The 20,801-nt window shown below is 35.4% G+C and overlaps 1 protein-coding gene across 1 annotated transcript in view; it reads left to right on the top strand.

Annotated features, from left to right (window-relative positions):
- The window catches only part of PCSK5 (proprotein convertase subtilisin/kexin type 5), a gene marked incomplete at both ends in the record, with an annotated part of 222,828 nt that overhangs the window by 89,494 nt on the left and 112,533 nt on the right, over nt 1-20,801 (top strand). Inside the window, 2 exons of the mRNA XM_081318873.1 lie at nt 1,031-1,119; nt 10,529-10,701. Coding sequence (XP_081174999.1) covers nt 1,031-1,119; nt 10,529-10,701 — 262 coding nt within the window. The remainder of the gene's footprint in view (nt 1-1,030; nt 1,120-10,528; nt 10,702-20,801) is intronic.

Raw genomic sequence — 20,801 nt, 5'->3', positions numbered from 1 at the left:
CTCTTAATTCCTTTCCAGCCACCAGAATTTTCTTCATGTGTGACAAAAAGATATTAAAGTTATTGCACATCCTTATACCTTAAACTAAAACATTTTTACAGAATATCTGTGGGCTTTAATTACTGCATAAAAGCAATTTCTTAAATTGCTTGATAATGATTCTTTACCTCATCAATTGTCAGGGTTATGTTCCCAATTCTTATGTTGTGTTTCTGCTACATTTAAACAAACATTTATGGATTAAAATATGATCATATACTGTATGGATTCCGGTTATATTTTAAGATGCTTTTCTATAAATCAGTACTGTTCAGTTGTCTTATCTGGCATTAATATGCCTGCAGTGACACTTGATCATTAATCTAGTCTTGATTCCTGAAGAAAGGAATTTTTCTAAAGAAGTCCTTGAGAACCAGGTATTCTAAGAGCAAAGTAAAGTGACTACATCTGACTTCTTCAGAACCCAAAGCCAGCTTTTCCTGCAGAGTTCACACTATCAAAGAAAGGTGAGGGGAACCCTCTTCAGTGAATCATAAAGTGCTTCCAGACTCTGAATGATGCCCAACCTGGCCTTGGAAAGCCTTGGAAGAGAATCCATAGAGATTCTCAGTCATCCAAATCATTGTTGTCCCAAAGGTGCTTTTACAAGAGGCAACTAGACTTTCTTTGTTTTTCCTTGAAGACGTTTCACTTCTCATCCAAGAAGCTTCTTCAGTTCTGAACTGTGGATGAAAAGTGAACCATCTTCAAGGAAAAACAAAGAAAGTCCAGTTGTCTCTGGAAAAAGCACCTTTTGGACACTGGAAGTTGTAGCACTGGCCTGAAGAGGTCAAGTTGAAGGCCACCAGAATTGTTCCAGTGAGGCAAACCAAATCATTGCTTTACTTCATCAAAGTGAATTATTTCATCCCCACGGTGTCACTTTCTTGAAGTAAATTTAGCTTGCTTCATATTTGAATTGTTAAAATCTTTAAAAAATGCTTCTGTTTGCATTAATGTCACTTAATTTAAAATATTTTCCTTCCTATAGGCATGGAACTCGTTGTGCTGGAGAAGTGGCAGCTACAGCCAATAACTCACATTGTATAGTAGGAATTGCATTTAATGCCAGAATTGGAGGTAAGTGTAATTATTATTTAAAAATAATACTTAAAAATTAATAAAGCAGTATATAAGTCAAAACGAAGTCACTTTGTTCAGTAAGTGTGGCAGTTATCCCTGGTAAGTATGTGTATAGTTATAGTGTTAAGTTTATTCTACAAGACATTTTTATGTGCTTATTTTTGCATTTAACTAACGTAAAGGTGCTTAAGCATAACTGATAAGCCTTCTTTTTATGGTGGCATACATTCTTTGAGAAAAAGATACCTTCACTATTCCTCCCCTGCAGAAGATTACTATAGCTAGTAAAAACATACTATAGCTAGTATGTTACTTTTATTTCCATTCTACAACTTTTAGGGCTGTATAAATCTTTGGGGGAGATGAATGGCTTCAACAAAAGTTCATAAGAAACTTCATGAAATAATACAGCCTCTTAATTTTAATAATAAAATGATTCACTCTACTTTGAGCTCTTTTCTGAAGTTTTTTCTGGCATTTAAAATAGCTGGTATCTTCTCTGCATGTCTAAAAGCCTCTTCTAATTTTTATGTGCTGAAGGGAATCCCCGTCGCCCCCAAACAACTGTTTGATTTACTAAAAGTTCAGACCAAAGAGTGCTTGTTGACTTGAAGCAAATTGTGTTCATTCTTTACCTAAACTATATTAAAAGCATCGCCTTTGCAAAATGAAGTGTCAGTTTGAGGCAAATCTCACCCACCTCATGCAATCCTAATAACAATCCACAGCAGTAAGCTTTATGTAGTCTTTATTGAATTTTAGCTACATATGCATGGCCGCTGTCAAAAGTTGCTGTCATTTTACATGTGCAACAAATGTGAAAATGAACCTTTGCATCAGAACATACACATTTTGGGTGTTAGTGTAGCAGTTAAGGCATAATAGTAGAAACTGGAAGACGGTGACTAGAAGTTGAGTCATTGCAACAGGACTTCTCTTCTCTTCTCTTCTCTTCTCTTCTCTTCTCTTCTCTTCTCTTCTCTTCTCTTCTCTTCTCTTCTCTTCCCTTCCCTTCCCTTCCCTCCCCTCCCCTTCCTTTTCTTTTTTGAATTGAGTTTACATGACTCAACTCCAAGACAATTCTACCTGGATGATTGACAATCTTCATGAACATGGGAGATGGTGAGTTCTAGTCCTGCCTTAGGTGCAAAGCCAGCTGGGTGACCATGGGCCAGTATATATATATACTGATTGATTATGGATTACACACCATGTATGCAGCTTAAATGTGCTTCATGTTGCATGTCCTTTCTATTCATTAAAAAGTAATGAATACTAGAGATGTCCAAAAAAAATTGCTTCTTTTTTTTCACTTCATTTGTGGGCTAAATATTTTAGCATCAACTATCCTGAGAGCCAATTTGTGTATTGGTTAAGGTATCAGGCTAGAAACCACTATGCATGTGTAAAAAAATAGATTAATAGATTTATTTATTTTTGTTCTTTGTCTCTCTATTATTTTTGATTGGAATAGATTTATGATGCGGAACTGGTATGAGCCAAACCAATCTGCCAAATCTACCTAAGGAAAATAAAGCAAGCTATACATGATGATTCCATTGCCCATATTAGCCTGCTAATACAAATAGTGTGTCTGCAACAAACCTGAAAGAAGCCATTTTGGCTTGTTTTCGGTTGCTACCAGACTGGGAGGAGGGTAGTATTATTTTTGTGCTAGCCTAAACAATTCTCTGTCCCATGGGAACCAAGGTCATTTCTGTTCATTAGATTGGGGGCTGAGTCTAATGTTAGAAAGCCTGCCAAACTATTCAATTGGGAAACTTAGTTGTTTTCATAGTACTGGGGTAACTTTGTAATACTGTAACTTTTTGGAGGGAACTTTAGTTTTGGTTTTCCTTTTGACTGGGCCAATACTTTGTAGCCAATAAACATGTTCTTAAAAGAAAACTTAAGCCTTGGAGTTCTGTTTTAGTTCGTCTCTTCTATCAGAAGACATAATGCTTATTGAAAGAGTGTGGGTGTGGGTGTATGTGAGTGTGTGTATGATTTTGAATGCCTTATAGTTATTACAAAATAATTAATCATTAGTCTTTAACCACACACATCTGTGTGGGTGACCATTTCATTTTTGCTCAAGTTTAAAAGGTACATATTTATAATTAACAGTCAAGAGATATATTTTCTAACCATGCGGTTTTTTTAAAAAAAATGTTATTAATATGTGAACTTTTTAACTTGAACAACAGATGAAGTGATTAATATTATTAGATATATCTATGTGGTCATTTGGACCTGATGGTGTACAATCAATACATATGTAATATACAATATTATTTATTCCCATTGCTCTTGTATATATAGATATTTGTTACCCATTTTGGCTTGTAAATAGGGTAAATAATTTGCATTCAAACCAGGCAAATATCCATTTATTCAAACAATATCACAGAACTTCTTCAAAGATCAGTGAAATGTCTAAATTTAGATGGTACATTGCAACTGGTTTCCCTAAAAGTAAAATGATCACAGCTTTGGAAAAAATTGGATTTTTCTTTTTATGTCTGTAGGGAACATTCTCCAAATATCAGATGAAAAAGAAATTTCAAAGAACAAGAAGTTGGGCAAAATATGCAATTTTATGGCTAAGATTAATTCAACCATTGTATATTAAGCATGATAATTCTTTAAAGAAAAAAAAGAGAATTGCCTAATTGAAGCTCTTAGTATTTTGTACATTTTATTATTAGGTTTGTATTCTGCCTTTTCTCCAACACTGCAGTAACTTATATCTAACATTACCATCTTCAATTTTTCTCAACAACAAAAGATCTGTGTTATTAGTGGTGATAAAATGTAGTGACTGGGCCATTATCAATTCAGTAAGCTTTCAAAGATTGAATTTCAGTCTTTCAAGTCCTGGCAAATGCCTTAAGCCAGGCCTTTTCAACCTTTTCACCCATTGTACCACTTTTAGGATATGGCAACATCCGAGTACCACCAATCGCCTAGCAAGGAGTCAAAAACTTGATGACCCCCCCCAAAAAGGAAAAAAGTGATGAAATACAGGTAGTCCTCAACTTACAACAGTTCGCTTAGTGACTGTTCAAAGTTACAATGGCACTGAAAAAAGTGCCCCCCCCAAGCCACAGCTGAGCAAGACACCTGCCTGCCTGCCTGCCTGCCTGCCTGCCTGCCCGGCGGCGCTCTTCCTCCTCTCCGAGGTTTTCATTGTTGTGAGCATTTCTGTTGAGGATTGGCAGCAGGGGTGTGGGGGGGGGGTGTTGGTGGTTTTTATTCCCCCCCATCTGCTGGGTGGTTGCAGCAGGTTTTGGTCACTTCACATGACCCTGGGACACTGTGACCATCATAAATATCAATCAGTTGCCAAGCATCTGAATGTAAATCACAGGACCCTGGAGATGCTGCAACATTCCAGCTGATCGGCGCTTCTTCTGGGCCCAGCAGACATGTTGGGATCAGTGTCGAGCTCCAGCTGGAGCCTGGTGCTGATCCTGGCGCTTTCACTGAGCCCTGACAGCCCCAAAGAAGCGCTGATCCTGGCGCTTCTGCTGAGCCCTGACAGGCCTGCAGCTCCAGCTGTCTCTCGCTCAGGCTTGTGCGGTGCTGCCACTGGTTCAGCTCATTCCCCTCCCCTGCTACCACTTTTCTAGGATGGTCACGTACCACCTGCCAGGTGCCAAAGTACCACAGGTGGTACCTGTAGCACTGGTTGAAAAACCCTGCCTTAAGCACTGCATTGCATTGGTTAAGCACCAGTATGCCAGAATTGGGGATTCTTCCAAAGCTTGTAACTATATTAACCTTAGTTTGGCTGCCAGCAAAGATGAGGCCAGATGGTAGTATCTGCACCCTACCTCATCCATTTATGATATTCAAACCTATGGGGTAATTAATATAAAATGATTGGGTATCAAGCGGACTTTTGATTAGAATTATGGAATTTGTGACTAGTGTCTTAAGGTTTTAAATGGCATATTAGTGATGCATTCGGATCATCAAAAAGATGATCAGATTCCCTGTATTTCTTATGAACTGGGATTGTTTGAAAGATAAAGGGTTAATTTTAGTGGAATTTAATTTGCCTTTTTTAGCCTTTCATTTCAGGGAGAAAATATTTTTAACGTTGCCTATTAAATGGCATAATCACCAAATGCTCGGGTATCACAACAACAACACAGCTTGTTCGATTTTATGCAGTCCAATGAAAAAATTAAGTTCTCGTCCCAGTTTAGATGATTAGTTATTGATGTTCCTTAAATTAACTGAAGTTGTATCTTACATACAGGTGGTTCTTTTTATTTGTACCTATTTTATTCCAATATAAAACATTAGATAGAGAAACTATATTTAAAAAAACACGTATAGGAGATTTGGGACTCAGGTTACCTATGCAATACTGTGCCTGTGGCTGCACTCTGCTTTGAGCACTTCTTTCTTCTGCCTTCTATAACAGTGGTCTGCACAAGATATCTGCCTTTTCTTTTCCCTCTGCTGACTTGACTGCGGCAGCCCAGATGCCCTGTGCCTTCCCCATAGCAGATGGCCCCTTCCTTTGGAACATCTCCATTAAGCTTATGAAAGATGGAGTCAACCTGATTGTCATGCCTCTGGTTTCTCCATCCTATTCAGCTCTTTCACATGTTCCAAGAAGGACCCTGTCAGTCATGATATCTCTCTGAAAACTGAATGTATACCTACTATTTATGTGCAGTTGAATTAGGAAACAGTGAATATGAAAACGTTCGGACACACTCCTAATAGAATCAGACTTTTCTTTTGTTTGTTTTTCTTCCCTGTAAAGTTGTTAACAAGGAAGAAAGTGATTGACTTATTAAGCCCGCACTTAGTAGGGGAAAAAATTCCATAGGGAAACAAATGCTCCAACCTTTCTAACAGTTCAGGTTATGTTTTTTTGTTTTGTCTGCCTTCAAACGTCAGCTGTCTGAGTATTTTATAATTAAGGTAGCTTACTCTTGCAAAACAGGTGAAGGATATATTTATAAAATCTTTAAATCTGTCAGCTACCAATTACAATGGTGTAAACTACTGTTGAGAAATGAAAATTACATAGCATGTCTGGAAAACCAAGAAAAATGTCTGCTAGAAGTGCTCCCAAACTGAACATTTGTATAGAGATCTCAAATGAGCAATGCAAGCAAGAAAGTCTAGGCATACTTAATTAAAGCTAGACGATTTCTGCTAGGAAGAATGGGAGCGGGGGAGGTACAGCATGGCATGGCATGGACAAAACATGAGGCCAAAACAAGAATATATTAAAATGGTATAGGCATATGCTGATATTTATGTATGGTTATCAGTTGTGGGTATGTAAAAGTGCAAACAGGGAGATCAGAATCATATGTATTTGTATAGGCCTCTGTTCATGAAATGGATCATCCATGCTGTTGCTTCTACTGTAGTGCTGACAGTTCTTTAGAATGGAATAGGAGAGTGTAGCAAAAATGTCATTAGATCTCTTGCACAGATAGAATTGTTCATACTCCAGTAAGAATTGCTTTGATTTTAAGAGCTGTGATGATGCAGTGGTTAGAATGCAGTATTGCAGGCTAACTCTCCCCATAGCCAGCTGTTCAGTCCTTACTGGCTCAAGGTTGACTCCGCCTTCCATTCTTCCGAGGTCAGTAAAATGAAGACCCAGATTGATGGGGGCAATAGGCTGACACTGTAAACTGATCAGAGAGTGCTGTATAAGTTTAAGTACTGTTGCTATTGCTATTTTAAGCCACTGTACTAATTTGGCATATTAGTACAGGAAATTAAAAGGCACTAATAATGCTGTGAGCAGTTTTAATGTCTCATTAAGTGCAACAAGGTATTATTTTGAAATGGATTGGTGATACAACTCAGTGAAGTACTTCAGGGACCATCAACAAATGTAAACACATGTAAATGTTTTAATAACAGGAAACCATCATCTAACTGTAACTATAGTGTAGTAAATAGTTCACATCTAAATCAGTTTATCTTACTGAATAAACTACGAAGTACTGTTTTCTGTGTACTATCTCTGGAAGCAAAACCTTCAATTCCCATAGAAAATTATCTTTCTAATAAATGTTTATTCTTAAATTAATATAAATAGAGGTCATTCTTTTTTTCATTCAGACAAGTTTACAATGGAATTGGTATTTTTTATTGATTTATTTTAGACTTTTTATAAAAGTGACCAGGATATATAATAATCTTTCTTTCTCCTATTTAAATTGGACTGAGAAAGAATGATTAGTCTCAAATCATCCAGCTAGTTATCATAGCTGTGGCGGGACTAGAACTCACAGCCTCCTGCTTTCCAGTCTGGTGCCTTAACATATGTATTATCTTACAGGGCATGAAATTGCTGTATAGATTTCACAGTATATATGCAGTATATATGCAGTTTCAATTATGTAATAGTAATAGCAAGAGACGAGAAAACTAGAGTTATTCCAATAAAACAATCAAGACTTTTAGCTTATGAGTAGATTTTAGATTGTTATTAATTTTAGTATTAGTATTGATTATATTTTTGTTTAAGTTATTATTATTATGTTTTTAATAATTTGAATGTATCTATGTTAAAGGGGAGTTAAAGCACATTATGATTTTGGTTAATTTTATAATGGATAATCTTAGTTAGAATATGATTATTATATTGGGGCGGGTGGGTTTTGGGGATATGTATTGTAAAAATTTTTTTGTAAAACTCTTTAATAAAAAAACAATCAAGACTTGTGTTAATTAGAATTTTAACAATTTAATCAGAGCAAAGTTGTTATTTAAATACAATATGCTAATTTAAATTATAAATATCGGTGTGTTTATTAAATGAGAAAATGGTTACTATGTTTATCATGGCTTGTTAAGACGTGGCTTCTGTACATCTTAGTATCACATCAATTTGAAACTGCTCTTTCTAATTAAATAATAGAAATTGCATTGCATTGCACAATCTACTTGGATTGTATGGGTTTGTTTCTTTTTAGTTCCTGTCCAGTTCTTGTCATCTTTGCCTTTTTAATTCTTTTTTGTGCCTCTTATTACACTTAAAAAAATATTTTTCCTTCTGAAATGCCCACATTTGTTGGACATCAGACAGCCTAATCATACTAATCACTTGCGTCATCTAGAACTGAGATGGAATTATATGTCATTTTTGAATGAAGATTTATTTTAGATTAGGGTTTAATTGTGCTAAATGTATAATCATTCCAAATTATAAATAGATTAATTAGAATTTTTCAACAAGTTGGTGACAGCAATCATACAATTTGTTCTTCACTTGTGCTTTCAAGTGGATACATCACTTGCAAAAATAAAACATTAGACAGCACTGGTATTATTATGTGGCAATTTCATACCTCCAACAGATTACTTCTGACAGGATTTTATAGATTAAAATGGTAGAACCTACCACTTTGGCTCTAGTTCTGGGAGGAAAGGCAGGTTGTTTTCCCGGGTATTTTGGGTCAACTACTGGTCCACCTGTAGAGCTTGAGAAATGAACAACTGTTGACTCAAACTGCTGGTTTAATGTGAAGAATCATGCCAGTCTTGTTCAGCATTTACTTATTTTGTTTTATTTAGTCACTTTGCTTGCTTGTCACACATTCCGAAAGGCATGCAGTTATCCTGAGCTTGGTTTCCTGCTACAGGCAATTGCTGTCTTTTCCTGCAAAGAGTGTCAGCCTTTGACAGTCAGGTCAGGCTTACTTCCTTCTAGACAGATTACAAGTTGCAAGAACTGAGGCAAGTCAGTGCCCAACCAAAGTCCACCAGTTAACTGAGGTAGCAAGAAAGAGAAGAATGGATGCAAACAATCTATCTTAGGGTATAAGGCAGGGGTCAGGAACCTGAAACAGTGAAAGAGCCACTCGGAACCGGTTCCCTCACAAAAGGAAAAACTGGGAGCCGCAAAAAATGTGTGCGCATGCGCGTACATGCGCGCATGTGCAGAACAGGGTTTGACTGAAGAGTGGAGCCAAGGCGAGATATGCACCTACCCTGCATATTTGAATTGATTGGTTGAACATTTTTAGTCCCACTTTTTTTTTTTTTGGACTACACATGGCAGAGGACTGGGAGCCACAGGAAACGGCTGAAAGAGCCGCATGTGGCTCCGGAGCCGCAGGTTGCAGACCTGTGGTATAAGGTAAGAGTTACAGCACCTTGTTCACAAAAGCATGCAAGCACTGGGTCCTTTCACTATGCCAAGAAGGAATCATTTCTGAGGCTTACCTGGTGTCACCCCATCCTTTGATTATTACTTCTTTATAGCAGCCAGGCCATCTCTTCAGTCACATTTCCAATGTAGTTAAGCTGCTCATTGCTCCATTCTTGCTGAGTAGAACATATGAAGGAAGGTATTAGCAGTGCTACTGTCTGCCTGTTGATTCCGCAATCCATTCCTGTTTGAATTAGATTAGGTAGACTTAATGCCCTTTTCAGTAAAGGCAAAAGCAAAAGATGCTTGATTCCACTCCTACCCAATTTTACAAGCATATCAGAATATTTCTATTTTAGCAAGTGTTTGAATTGGATAGCGACCTAGTACAGTGGTTTCCAAACTGCTCCATGGTACTCCCGATGCTGCTATGATCTGACGGGCGCCACAGGATTTTTTTTCCCCCTACTAAATGAATGTAACTCTTAGTAAATTTGCTGTGACACCCTGGGGCACAGAGGCATACAGTTTTAAAACTTAATAGATGTACCACAAACTGAGAATGTTTGGGAATCTCTGATCAAGTAATTTTTAAAAAAACTTTACTGGTTAATGTTTTATTTACTGTGCAGTGTAGTAATTACTCTTAAGTGTATTTTATATATTTGCAGATATAAATTAGTACAATAGATAGAAAGATGCAACAGGGAATGGTACATAATGAATAACTAAGTGATCAAAGTACTGAAAGTTTTGTGGGTGAATATAAGGAAAGATTTTTCCTTTCCTATATTGTTATGCCAATGCATTTATTTCCTAACTGCATTTTGCCTCAGTTCTTTCCCAATTTAATTTCAAATTTTGGTTCTTATTCATAGAGCCCTTAATATCTTGGAAGTAGCTTTCCTAAACAATTAGTGTGCTCAAGATGTTCCTGCTAGTGAAATGAAGTGAGTGGGTTACTAAAGACAGGACCATTTAGTAGCTATGAAACAAGATATCCAGAGAGGCTCAACTGATTCAACCCAGCCTCTTAAGTAACACTCAGAACCTGAAATATTTATTTAGAGAGACTAATTATTTCTTTTACTCTATCATAGTTATAATAAGGAGAGTTTACTAATGCTATTTTTAATTGGGAGGATATATATTGCGAATATTGTATGTTGGTTTCTTACAAACCACCAAAAAGGATTATGTGTTGCTAAATGGACATACATTATATGCATTATATCAAATCAAAATTTTCTTTTCCCCCCCAAGGAGTGCGGATGTTAGATGGTGATGTTACAGACATGGTAGAAGCAAAATCATTAAGCCTCAATCCCCAGCATATACATATCTACAGCGCTAGCTGGGGTCCTGATGATGATGGAAAAACAGTTGATGGACCAGCCTCTTTAACACGCCAGGCCTTTGAGAATGGGGTCAGAACGGTATGTTATACACACATCTCTGCATAAATTATTATTATTATTATTATTATTATTATTATTATTATTATTATTATTATTATTATTATTATTATTATTATTATTATTATTATTATATTGATCATCGCACAGTCAGCCAGATGTTCAGACTGGATTTGGCACTTTTATCCACCTATCGAGTCCTTACCAAGGACCTGGGATAGGCAGATGTGAATGTTTGATGGTATTACAGATATCATCGCAGGATGGAAGCAGTTCCTAGTAAGGCCGCCTTTTGCAATTGACTGATAATGAATTTGTCAATGATAATGATGATGATTATGTAAGAGAAGCATATTGATCATATTAAAAGTAAAATCAATAATAAATACATGGCATAAAGAATGCTTCCAGGGCAGGATGTCAGGATTGAAATCCAGGATCCAAATAAGTATTCCCCAAAATTAAGAGACCAATTGATAGTAACATCAGCAGCAAAAATGCCATTTACACCAACATAGGGAATCCTGGAATCCACCAGCTCTTCTGAAGATCACTGCAACTTTCTTCTTTCTTCTTACTGTGAAAAGCATTTTTCAATTAAGATTGGGCATGTGGACATGTGCATGACTTTTTATTTTTGGTGCCTGTTCTTGAATTCTGGTCACTACATGTACAAGTCCATTACTGCAAACAGGCTCTCTTATGCATTATTACAGATGTATATAGGTATACATATACATAAAATCATTTTTCAAGATACACACACATGCCCAGATATACTTTTACAAAAAATGTTTATTCTTGAGGAACCCTATAGTCTAGGTAGACCAGGAATAGACTGACTGGCCCAGTGTCAAGAATGAATCATGGGTAGCTACTTTATTTGGATATTCAAGCTGCTGTTGACACCCAGCTTGAATAGTGCTTCAATAAGATTATGGTAAGAAAAGGTATAGTGATGCCACTAGCATTCCACACATCAAGTATTGGGCCAGATAGATAAAGAATAATATCCTAATAGCACTAGTAAAAAGCAGCATCCCAAACTCTTCAGTACATGAGAGAAAACAAGAGAAAAAAATTCTGCTGACTATAATTCAAATGGCAATCTGCTCATGACTCCATGGGCACCATTGTTCAGTGATAATGTTGTGGGTATAGATAAAGACCTGGAAACTTTTGAGTGAATCCAAGAGTATTTCTGTTAAAAACTGTTCTAGCCATAACTTTAGAAACCTGGTAAATTAAGATCAAACAAGAAATATTCCAATAATTCTGAACAGCAAGATATTAATACCAAGTGGTTTCCCTCCCTCCCTCTTCCCCAATTCAGTCATGTCCAATTCTCTAGACAAGTCCCTGCAGTTTTCTTGAAAAGGTTTTTGGGAGGTGGTTTGCCATTGCGTCCTTCCTAGACTGAGAGAAAGTGTTACCCAACTGACTTTACACCTAAGGTGGAACTAGAATTCATGGTTTCCTGATTCCTACCCTGATGCTTTAACCATTACACCAATACTAGGTTGTCCTCCTGTAATGATTGCCCTGTTTAGCCACTGTTTTAAGTTATGACAGTTAATATGATTGAGTTTGCAACCAGCAGGAATTTACTACTTTGCAGCACCCTGCATTCACATCAACACTATTTGCATGCTTCAAAGCTGCAAGCAGAATCAATGGAGAATCTGTCAGTAAAATTGGAAGTTACCATGACATGATGTCCTGCTTAATGACCTTATTGCTTAGAGAAGGAGTAGTTGGTCTCAGTTTTGATATTTAAGTGAACATCACATGTAGTTGTATTCTGTAAATAGCGCTAGACTTTTGTTTAATTAAAGTTGCAAATGTCTGTAATAATCTGGCAGAAAAGAAATACATTTTCAGTTATGTAAAGAGAAAATGTCATCACTTACAAATGAAGGTTCATATAACATCTGTTTATAATTATCGTAAATAAAGTGAAGTCACAATTGTTCCCTGCAAGGTAATGAACTGGAGAGTTTGCAGCACATTCTCAGTAATACAATATTGTATAACTATTTATAGGAGAAGTGGTGTTTTGTTTTTAAGAATTGGCATAGTTTTCACTTAATGAATTCTTGATAATTGCTATTGAGCCAACACTTTATTTATCAAACGTTTTTGGCAATAGAATTTCAAGTTTCTATCATTTGCACAATTAATTAAGGCCTGGTAAATTAAATTAAGCACTCAGTTCAGCAGATTGTTCATGGGTGTGGTCCATTTCTATTATTTGGAAAAAGATGTTAATTGTATCTTTACATTTTCCTTACCCAGAGGCTTATTTAAAAAATGTATGACATCAACTCTAATTATCTGTTCACATTTGCTGAAGTTATAGCATCAATCTACACTAACTTATTAACACAAATATCCAAAAAATTGTTACTGTATTATACTGAGTTTGAAAAGTATGCAGGGAAGAAATGGAAAGTGATTAGAGAAAACAATCTTGATTTTTATTTTTATTTTTGTACACATGACACCCATTACATTATATGTACTGTATGTTGCTATGTGGTTGCTAAGAGTGAACACCAACTTGATCTGATATAATTAGTCAATGTTGCTACTTGCTCTGGCAAATCTTGATCCAAATTAAAAGAACGTGAAATTGTTGTTTATTAAATATTTCCATAGTTATAGAAAAAATAATAATTTTTACAATAAGCTTTGGTTTCACATGTAAAATGGAGCAGTGCAGTATTTTGAATTCAGTTCTGAAAGGGTGCTTCCAAATGTACAAGTAGTCCTTGACTTTCTACCATAATTGAGCTCAAAATTTATGTTGCTAAGCAAGACAGTTGTTAAGTGACTTTTGTACATATTATAAACAATCCCAGAACTTTGCAACCCTCATAAATATGAGTCAGTTGCCAAGCATCCGAATTTTGATCATGTGACCATGGAGATGCTGCAGTGGCTGTAAGTGTGAAAAATGGTCATAAGTTGCCTTTTTCAGTGCTTGTTATAACTTGGAATGGTCACTGAACTGTAGTGTTTAGTGTAAATCGAAGAGAGACTGCTACATAGCTTCTGGAGCAGCCATGCTATTCTGGAAAGAGAAGTTGCCAACAGATACTGAATTCATTAACCTGCAAGACATGAAACACCATTTCAGAAACAAATCTAAATAATTGCATGACACTGCTCTAAAATATATGAAAAGAAATCAGCAATGAAAGTTTCTCAAAGAACTGTGGCTTTGATACAATAAAATGTATTCTGTTTTAAAAGCCTGGCTTAAAATAATGTGAGCTTCCTAAAACTTAAATAAAAAAATTACGTAATACATGCTGCCTCTTTCTACTTTAGGCCATCCAGTATTAATAAATATTTTTATTTATTATTATGCTAGATAATGTTCTCTTCTATATTTTTGTTGCCAAAACTAGCTATTAAACTATTTTTTCTTAGCCATAGTAGGAATCTGTGGAAGTTTTTTTTAACGACATGCAGTAAGTCCAATCAAGAAAAAAGCTGGAGTGGAAAATATTTGGGAAATAGGGATCTCAAGAATACTGAATACAAGATAGGCTTTTGTAAATGTAAATGCAGGGTTCTAGACTCTAAACAAGTATGCATGTATGTAAGTAGGTAGGTAGGTAGGTAGGTCTGTATCTTGTACCAAACTCTGAGCATCTCACAACCAAATCACTGTAAGATCATGCAAGAGGAAAGAAGAAACTTTATCAACATTATTTTGTGAGAGATACCAATGAAATCATGGCTGATCTAGGAAGTAAGAGTATCTTAGATGACAGACAGTATCATTCCTCAAAATACTTTCCCTTTTCACAAAACCAATTCAACCACCTGATTTAATAGCAACATGAATATGACTAAGCAGAAGGGATAATAGCTTTAATGTAAATGAAAGACATCTCTTGGTGAATTGGATCAAGAAAAGTTAAAAGCATATTGGTAGTACTATTTATTTTTCTGCCTTTAGTGCGCTGACATACATTAAAATAAGATGGAACTATTCATGTGTACCATATTCTTTCATCAGAATGTGAGTACAATTTGTCCAATTGTTTTGATGCGTCTTCAACTTGTGGATCTTGAAAATGTGTTTGTTTTTACCTGTTTGTTCAATTCTTCTGGCTGTTTAACTTAGCTGAGGAAGGACTGATAATGAAAGAAGGCAATGGTAAAGCCTTTACTAATGAAATGTTACACTAGTTGATTAGAAAACAAATAATTCCCTGGTTTTAGTAGTTATTTAACTGTTTCCAAAATAAGGTTTGCATTTTTAATGCTGAGTATTACCATTAAAACAAAAATGGGATAAAAACTGGATGAGCAAACCACTGAATTATAATTAGTTGTGTATATATATATATAGAGAGAGAGAGCCTTGGTGGAGCAGTGGGCTAATGCCTCCTTAAGTAACCCCAGCTGCCTGCAATTAGTGCAGGTTCGCATCCCACCAGGCTCAAGGTTGACTCAGCCTTCCATCCTTCCGAGGTAGGTAAAATGAGGACCCAGATTGTTGGGGGCAATTAAGCTGACTTTGTAATAATGCCGCTTGGGGTGTGTGTGAAAGCCCTAATAAGCAGGCATATACATAGAATGAAGGCTACTGCTAAGCTTGTAAGCCGCCCTGAGTCTTCGGAGAAGGGCGGGATATAAATGGAATTAAAATAAAAATAAATAAAATATAGATCAGAGGACAAATGAATTGTGTATACTGTACAGGAGAGGGAAGGTTCAAATGCCACTACCTTCTCCCATTCAAGCAAGCCAAAAATTTCTAACGGACAACGTTTATCTGACAGTTCCAAGGATCTGTAATGCTCTACTTTTCCCTCTTCCCTTCCTGATTCTATCACAAGGGAGAGGCCCCATCTCTCAGTACTTGAGCATTAAGATCAATAAGATCAGTATTAAAAACAATGGGGTTGAGGGCTGTCTAAATCACAGCCCACGTAAAGCATAAGACAGCATCATGAGGAAAGGAGGTAGAGCTAAACAAGACAAATTACCCCACTGAAGCAGTAACTAACTTATCAAAAAGGTCTCTATGGAAATAACCTGAATGAGCAACAAAATGGAAAACATGTTTCCAGTGTGATCTAAAAGTAATAGAGATTATCGAGGGAAGAACTTGGCTGGATGATAGGTCAGTGAAGCTCCGTTTTGTTTTTATTAATAGTGTCTTCTCATGTTTTCTTTTTTAATTTCTGCAAATTCAGTCAAAATTTTAAAAATTGCTCCTAAACTTAAAATCTAGGTTTCCTGTATAATTGTTCCAATAGTGTTTTAGAAAAATATTTTACTATGCTCAGTGGCTAGTACAATATACATGTTTGCTTACCGGTAGTTGTTTTCCCAGGTATGTTATTCTCCTCCTTGTGTGTAGATGATGACATTTTGGCAGCATAGAATGATATAGGAGAAAAAAGTTTAATTGTGGAGCATTTTTGCTCAGTTTCAAGCCGCTGCTTTCCATTTCCCAATCTACTGAATTTTTCCTCTTCCCATTTCCAATTTATTTTTGGAGATAGGGCACTTAATCCCAGATGCATTGGACGTTTTCATTTATTTCTATTGGTTGTTCTTTTTTTATCCAAATTGCTTTTAAAAATAACTTCTCAGTGTGAACAATGACATTAACAATCTCACTTTTTAAAAATGTAGATCTCCTTTCTTCTGTCCTTTTAAGTTATTATACTTCTTTTTTTTCTCCCATTCAACATTTTCTGTCAACATTTAGAAAATATTTAAGCTTATGTAGTCATAATTAAAATATTTGAGGCCTGTTGTTACATCTTTCTTTCTTTATAGGGGTCACTTCTGCATATTTGAGGTTTACAGAAGTGTGCTTAAACATTGTTGTGTTTATGAACAGTATAAATTTGGCTAGATTATCAGTGAGATGAACATAACTGAATAACTGAAAAATAACTCAAGCTCAAAGATATAATGCTTCTCAATACTATTAATTAGTAATTAATTAAGAAAGTAATTAATTAAGAAAGCTATTGGGAAGTAAGAGTGTAAGAGAATTATTAACTTAAATCATCATGTTTTCTGAGGCATGTGGTGACCTCTGTTGGAAATCTGACACTGAGCTAAATTGTTTTTGATTTAGTTCATCCAGGCATTTTATGTTATTTAATATTTATTGGGGAAGGAAGTAAACTTGTATGTCTGAAGATGTAGAATTGAATTAGAACAAAAGGAAGCAAATGTAGGATAAAGATTCCACTGAAATATCTTAATGATTAGTTCAAGGGATTATATATTATGAAAAATACTTCTAATACCTGCGAGTGTTGGTTTATTTGCCATTCTATTTTTGCAAGATAATTTTATATTGGGTGTTCTCAGATGAACAGTGCCTAGTACCATCAGCTAAATGTGTTGTTTATGCAGAAATTCCCATTTTTTTCTCTAATGGATTTTTTGTGGAAAGAGAAAAAGAAATGAGAAGCAGTGGGAAACATGTGCAAGATGTTCTGAAATCCTGTAAAATTCTATAAACGAGGCAGGATAATTTAATTGTAAAAGATTTATTGAAGAATAGTCTCTATTTCTATATTTAGCCAAATCAAAGAATAAAATCCACCAGATTCTGGGAATCTAAAACAGTTACTGAGTTTTCCAAATCAGGTTGAACAGAGGACTTCATAGTGAAAATGTTAGGCATTCATTGTTGTGAATTATTGCACAGATGTTTCATGGCAAATCCTTTTCAGAATTATAAAGAAGGGAAGATAAAATCTGCAAAAGAAGTTAGATATTGGATTTTTTTTTTCCTTGATTGGCACATTCACTGCCTTCTTGTAGTCAGGGTATCTTTCTTTTTAGTGAACTGGATAGGAGCCAAAAAGTTCATTGGGCATTAATGTGGTGGTAACTGCTGCTTCCCACTGTGGCACTGGGGTAGCTGGCTGTGACACAGTGCTTGAGGCGGCATTTCTCAGGGCTGGGTTAAGGCAGGGGTAGGCAACCTTGGCTCTTTTATGACTCGTGGACTTCAACTCCCAGAATTCCTGGCTCCTCAGGAATTCTGGGAGTTGAAGTCCACGAGTCATAAAAGAGCCAAGGTTGCCTACCCCTGGGTTAGGGTCTCAAAATATATTTCAGGTGGTAGAAACATTTAGGATATTTCTCCTTGAAAAATGGAGATTAAGCAACTAAAATAGCTGTAAAAGTGAAAGTTCAGAGTGTATACATGCACTGACTTTTGTTTCAGCCAGCAGCCTTTATTGTTTTGTTTTGTTTTTGCTATGTTTGAAAATTAAATGCTAATTATATCTCTTTAGGGAATAGTTGTAGCTACTTTGCCTGTTCCAAATGATGCAATCAGTTACGATTCTTTATTATTCATTTGAAAATCCAGACTAGAAATAGCTTATATAAGTTGATAAGTTTTTAAACATTTTTTTACTCTGAAGATTTTTTTAAAAAAATCTATAAATAAAATTGCATCTTAAATAGAAGAATTCATGCAATTTCTTTGAAACTTCATCTACAAAGTTCCAAAGCCTATTTTTGTATTACAAGTATCTGGAGGCAAATAACACTGGGGTCAGGATTAAAAAACAATGATGCTGTGCAATAATAGAGACTAAGGTTGGGAGGACTAATATTCTGAGTTCTGTATGACTTATGAGGTATCTAATTCAGAATCCCTAGAAGATTCATTGCAGCTGTTCCAAACATTAATGGTTAAAAGCCAGTGGTTGTTGAGAAAAAAGAAAGAAAAGAAAAACAGACTATATTGGGTAAACTGATTTGTCAAGAATTTTGTAAGGAAGTAAAACAATAGAAAAGTCTTCTTCATCTCATACACTTTCTTTCCTCTAAAGTGTTTGGCCAACACAGAGCTAAAATATATATATTAATAAATGAGACAAACTCCAATTCCAAAGGATTATAATATACGCTTAAGACTGATCCTGTAAACAGTTATAGCCCACTGAGAGTTTAGTTACAAAGATTTATATGTTGATGACAGAAAATTAAGAATATTTTCTTCAAAAATATTTACTTTTCATTAAATTTCTCTGAAGAAAATTAAAGCCTTTCCTAAGTCAGCATCAACATTTATATGACTGACAGACAAGTTGCAAGTAAGTGTAATTAATGAATCTTTCTTCAGTTATTTTTCTCCTCTTTATCTTTTTTTTAATTGGTTCAAAAAAGACAAAATTGTTTGGAAGAAAAGACTTAAGTTTATGTGGCACAAAATATATAGGAAGACAGAAACAGTGATCTGTAGCGATTAGAATGGAAGAGCAATGGGCAACCACAGATAGTTTGATATTAACAAAACTGCAATCCATAGAGATTAATCGTAGATATTAAACACAGTGGAAGTCAAAATTTTGATAATTATATTTTATTTATCACTTTAATGCTATATTTAATGCTATATTTGCAAAGAAAAGTTATAGATGGCATTTAGGTTGAAGTTGGAATCTATATAAAAATGCCTTTGCTTAATAACATTTAGAAGATTTCTTCTGACAAGATTGGCAAAATCAGGGGAAAAACACAGTATGAATCAATTTATATACATTTCCAAATGAAGGGTTATTAAAATGACATTAAAAATGGAATTTACAATTTGAAAAGAAAACAGATTTCCTTTGTGGTAGTTGAAATTCAGCTTGTAAATGTTTAACATCATTGAATAAAATTTGCTTTACAATCCTGATGCTTTAGCCTTAGATATGGCATAGAATTTCCCAAGCTCAGAGAATGCCCAATCACCCTTGAGGAACAGACAGAGAAAAGGGGACAATTCATCAGATAGCTACTTGTGTATTAACATGGTTCCCTGGAACATTCCTAGATCCCAACAATATCTAGATACAATCTGGAAAATTAAAATAATAGCAGGAAAAAAGCAATAATTTGTAAGTACTGCCTAACTTTGGAATAAATATAACTAAAGAGTTTTGATTCAATGCATGCTGTATATTTTTAAATCTTAGGGATCAGACTCAATACAGCTGACATGGATTAAACAAAGTTTTGTTGAAAAATGCAGAACAATGTAGTACTCTAAAACAGACATGTCAAAGTCGCGACGTCACGTGACGTCATGCAACGTATCTGGACAGTTTTGCCATTGCCGGAATGGGGTGGGCGTGGCTTCCGTCCAGCCCGCGGGCTGGCAGTTTGACACCCCTGTTCTAAAATGTCTGCTCATTTCAAATGAAACATTCTGCTTTCAAAAAAATAGTATCTTTTAATTTATTTAATTAATATATCCTGTTTTATTAAATAAATTATACTAATTTATATTTTATATATTATAACAATACATTATGTATAATATAATATATATTAAAAACAACACTGATATGTAGATATAAATGAATATATACAGGGGGGACAGACGATAGATACACACACACAAATGTGTGTGTGTTCATGTGTATACTTTTTTCATCTTCATCATTTTCCTACTAGTTCAGATTAATGCTGATATGTAGATATAATTGTGTGTGTATGTGTGTGTGTGTGTGTGTGTAGGAGAGAGAGAGGGGCATACAATAGATAGATACACACACACACAAATTGTGTGTTCATGTGTGTGTATACTTTTTTCATATTCATCATTATTTTCCTACTAGTGCAGATACGGCTCTTTTTTTCAGCTCAGCTGACTGTTGATCCATTGGTTGCACAGAAATTGATCAACCTGTTTGTGGCCTAAGTCTAAAATAATGGGTTGAGTGAGTGGACCAAACTCAACCAGCTGGCTTTTGTGGTTAAAGCAGTTTCTAGTGTGGTGGCTTAATCACTAGACTAAAGTGATTGAAATTGTATATATGACTTCTCAGAGTGGAGGAGGGAGGATGAATTTTTAACACTTCAACAAAAGATAATCATATTTCATTTTAATTGTTCATACATAATCTATATCTATAGGCAGCTTGTTTGTAGGATGCAAGTAATATATGATATGGAACCTACTGGGTAATTGGAGCCATAAATGTATCTTTCCAATCTTTAAAATTAATTTCTTGGCAATAATAAAGACACAAAAATCTATTACCATTGACTAGCAGTCAACCTTCACAACCTATATAACCGTTGTGGTTATATAGTTCGACAGATTATGTGCATTTGAAAATATT

The sequence above is a fragment of the Vipera berus genome (genome assembly GCF_964194415.1).
Source record: "Vipera berus genome assembly, chromosome: 2".
Classification (NCBI taxonomy): domain Eukaryota; kingdom Metazoa; phylum Chordata; class Lepidosauria; order Squamata; family Viperidae; genus Vipera; species Vipera berus.
Note: the sequence above shows the minus strand (reverse complement) of the source record. Positions and strands in the feature narration are given on the sequence as shown.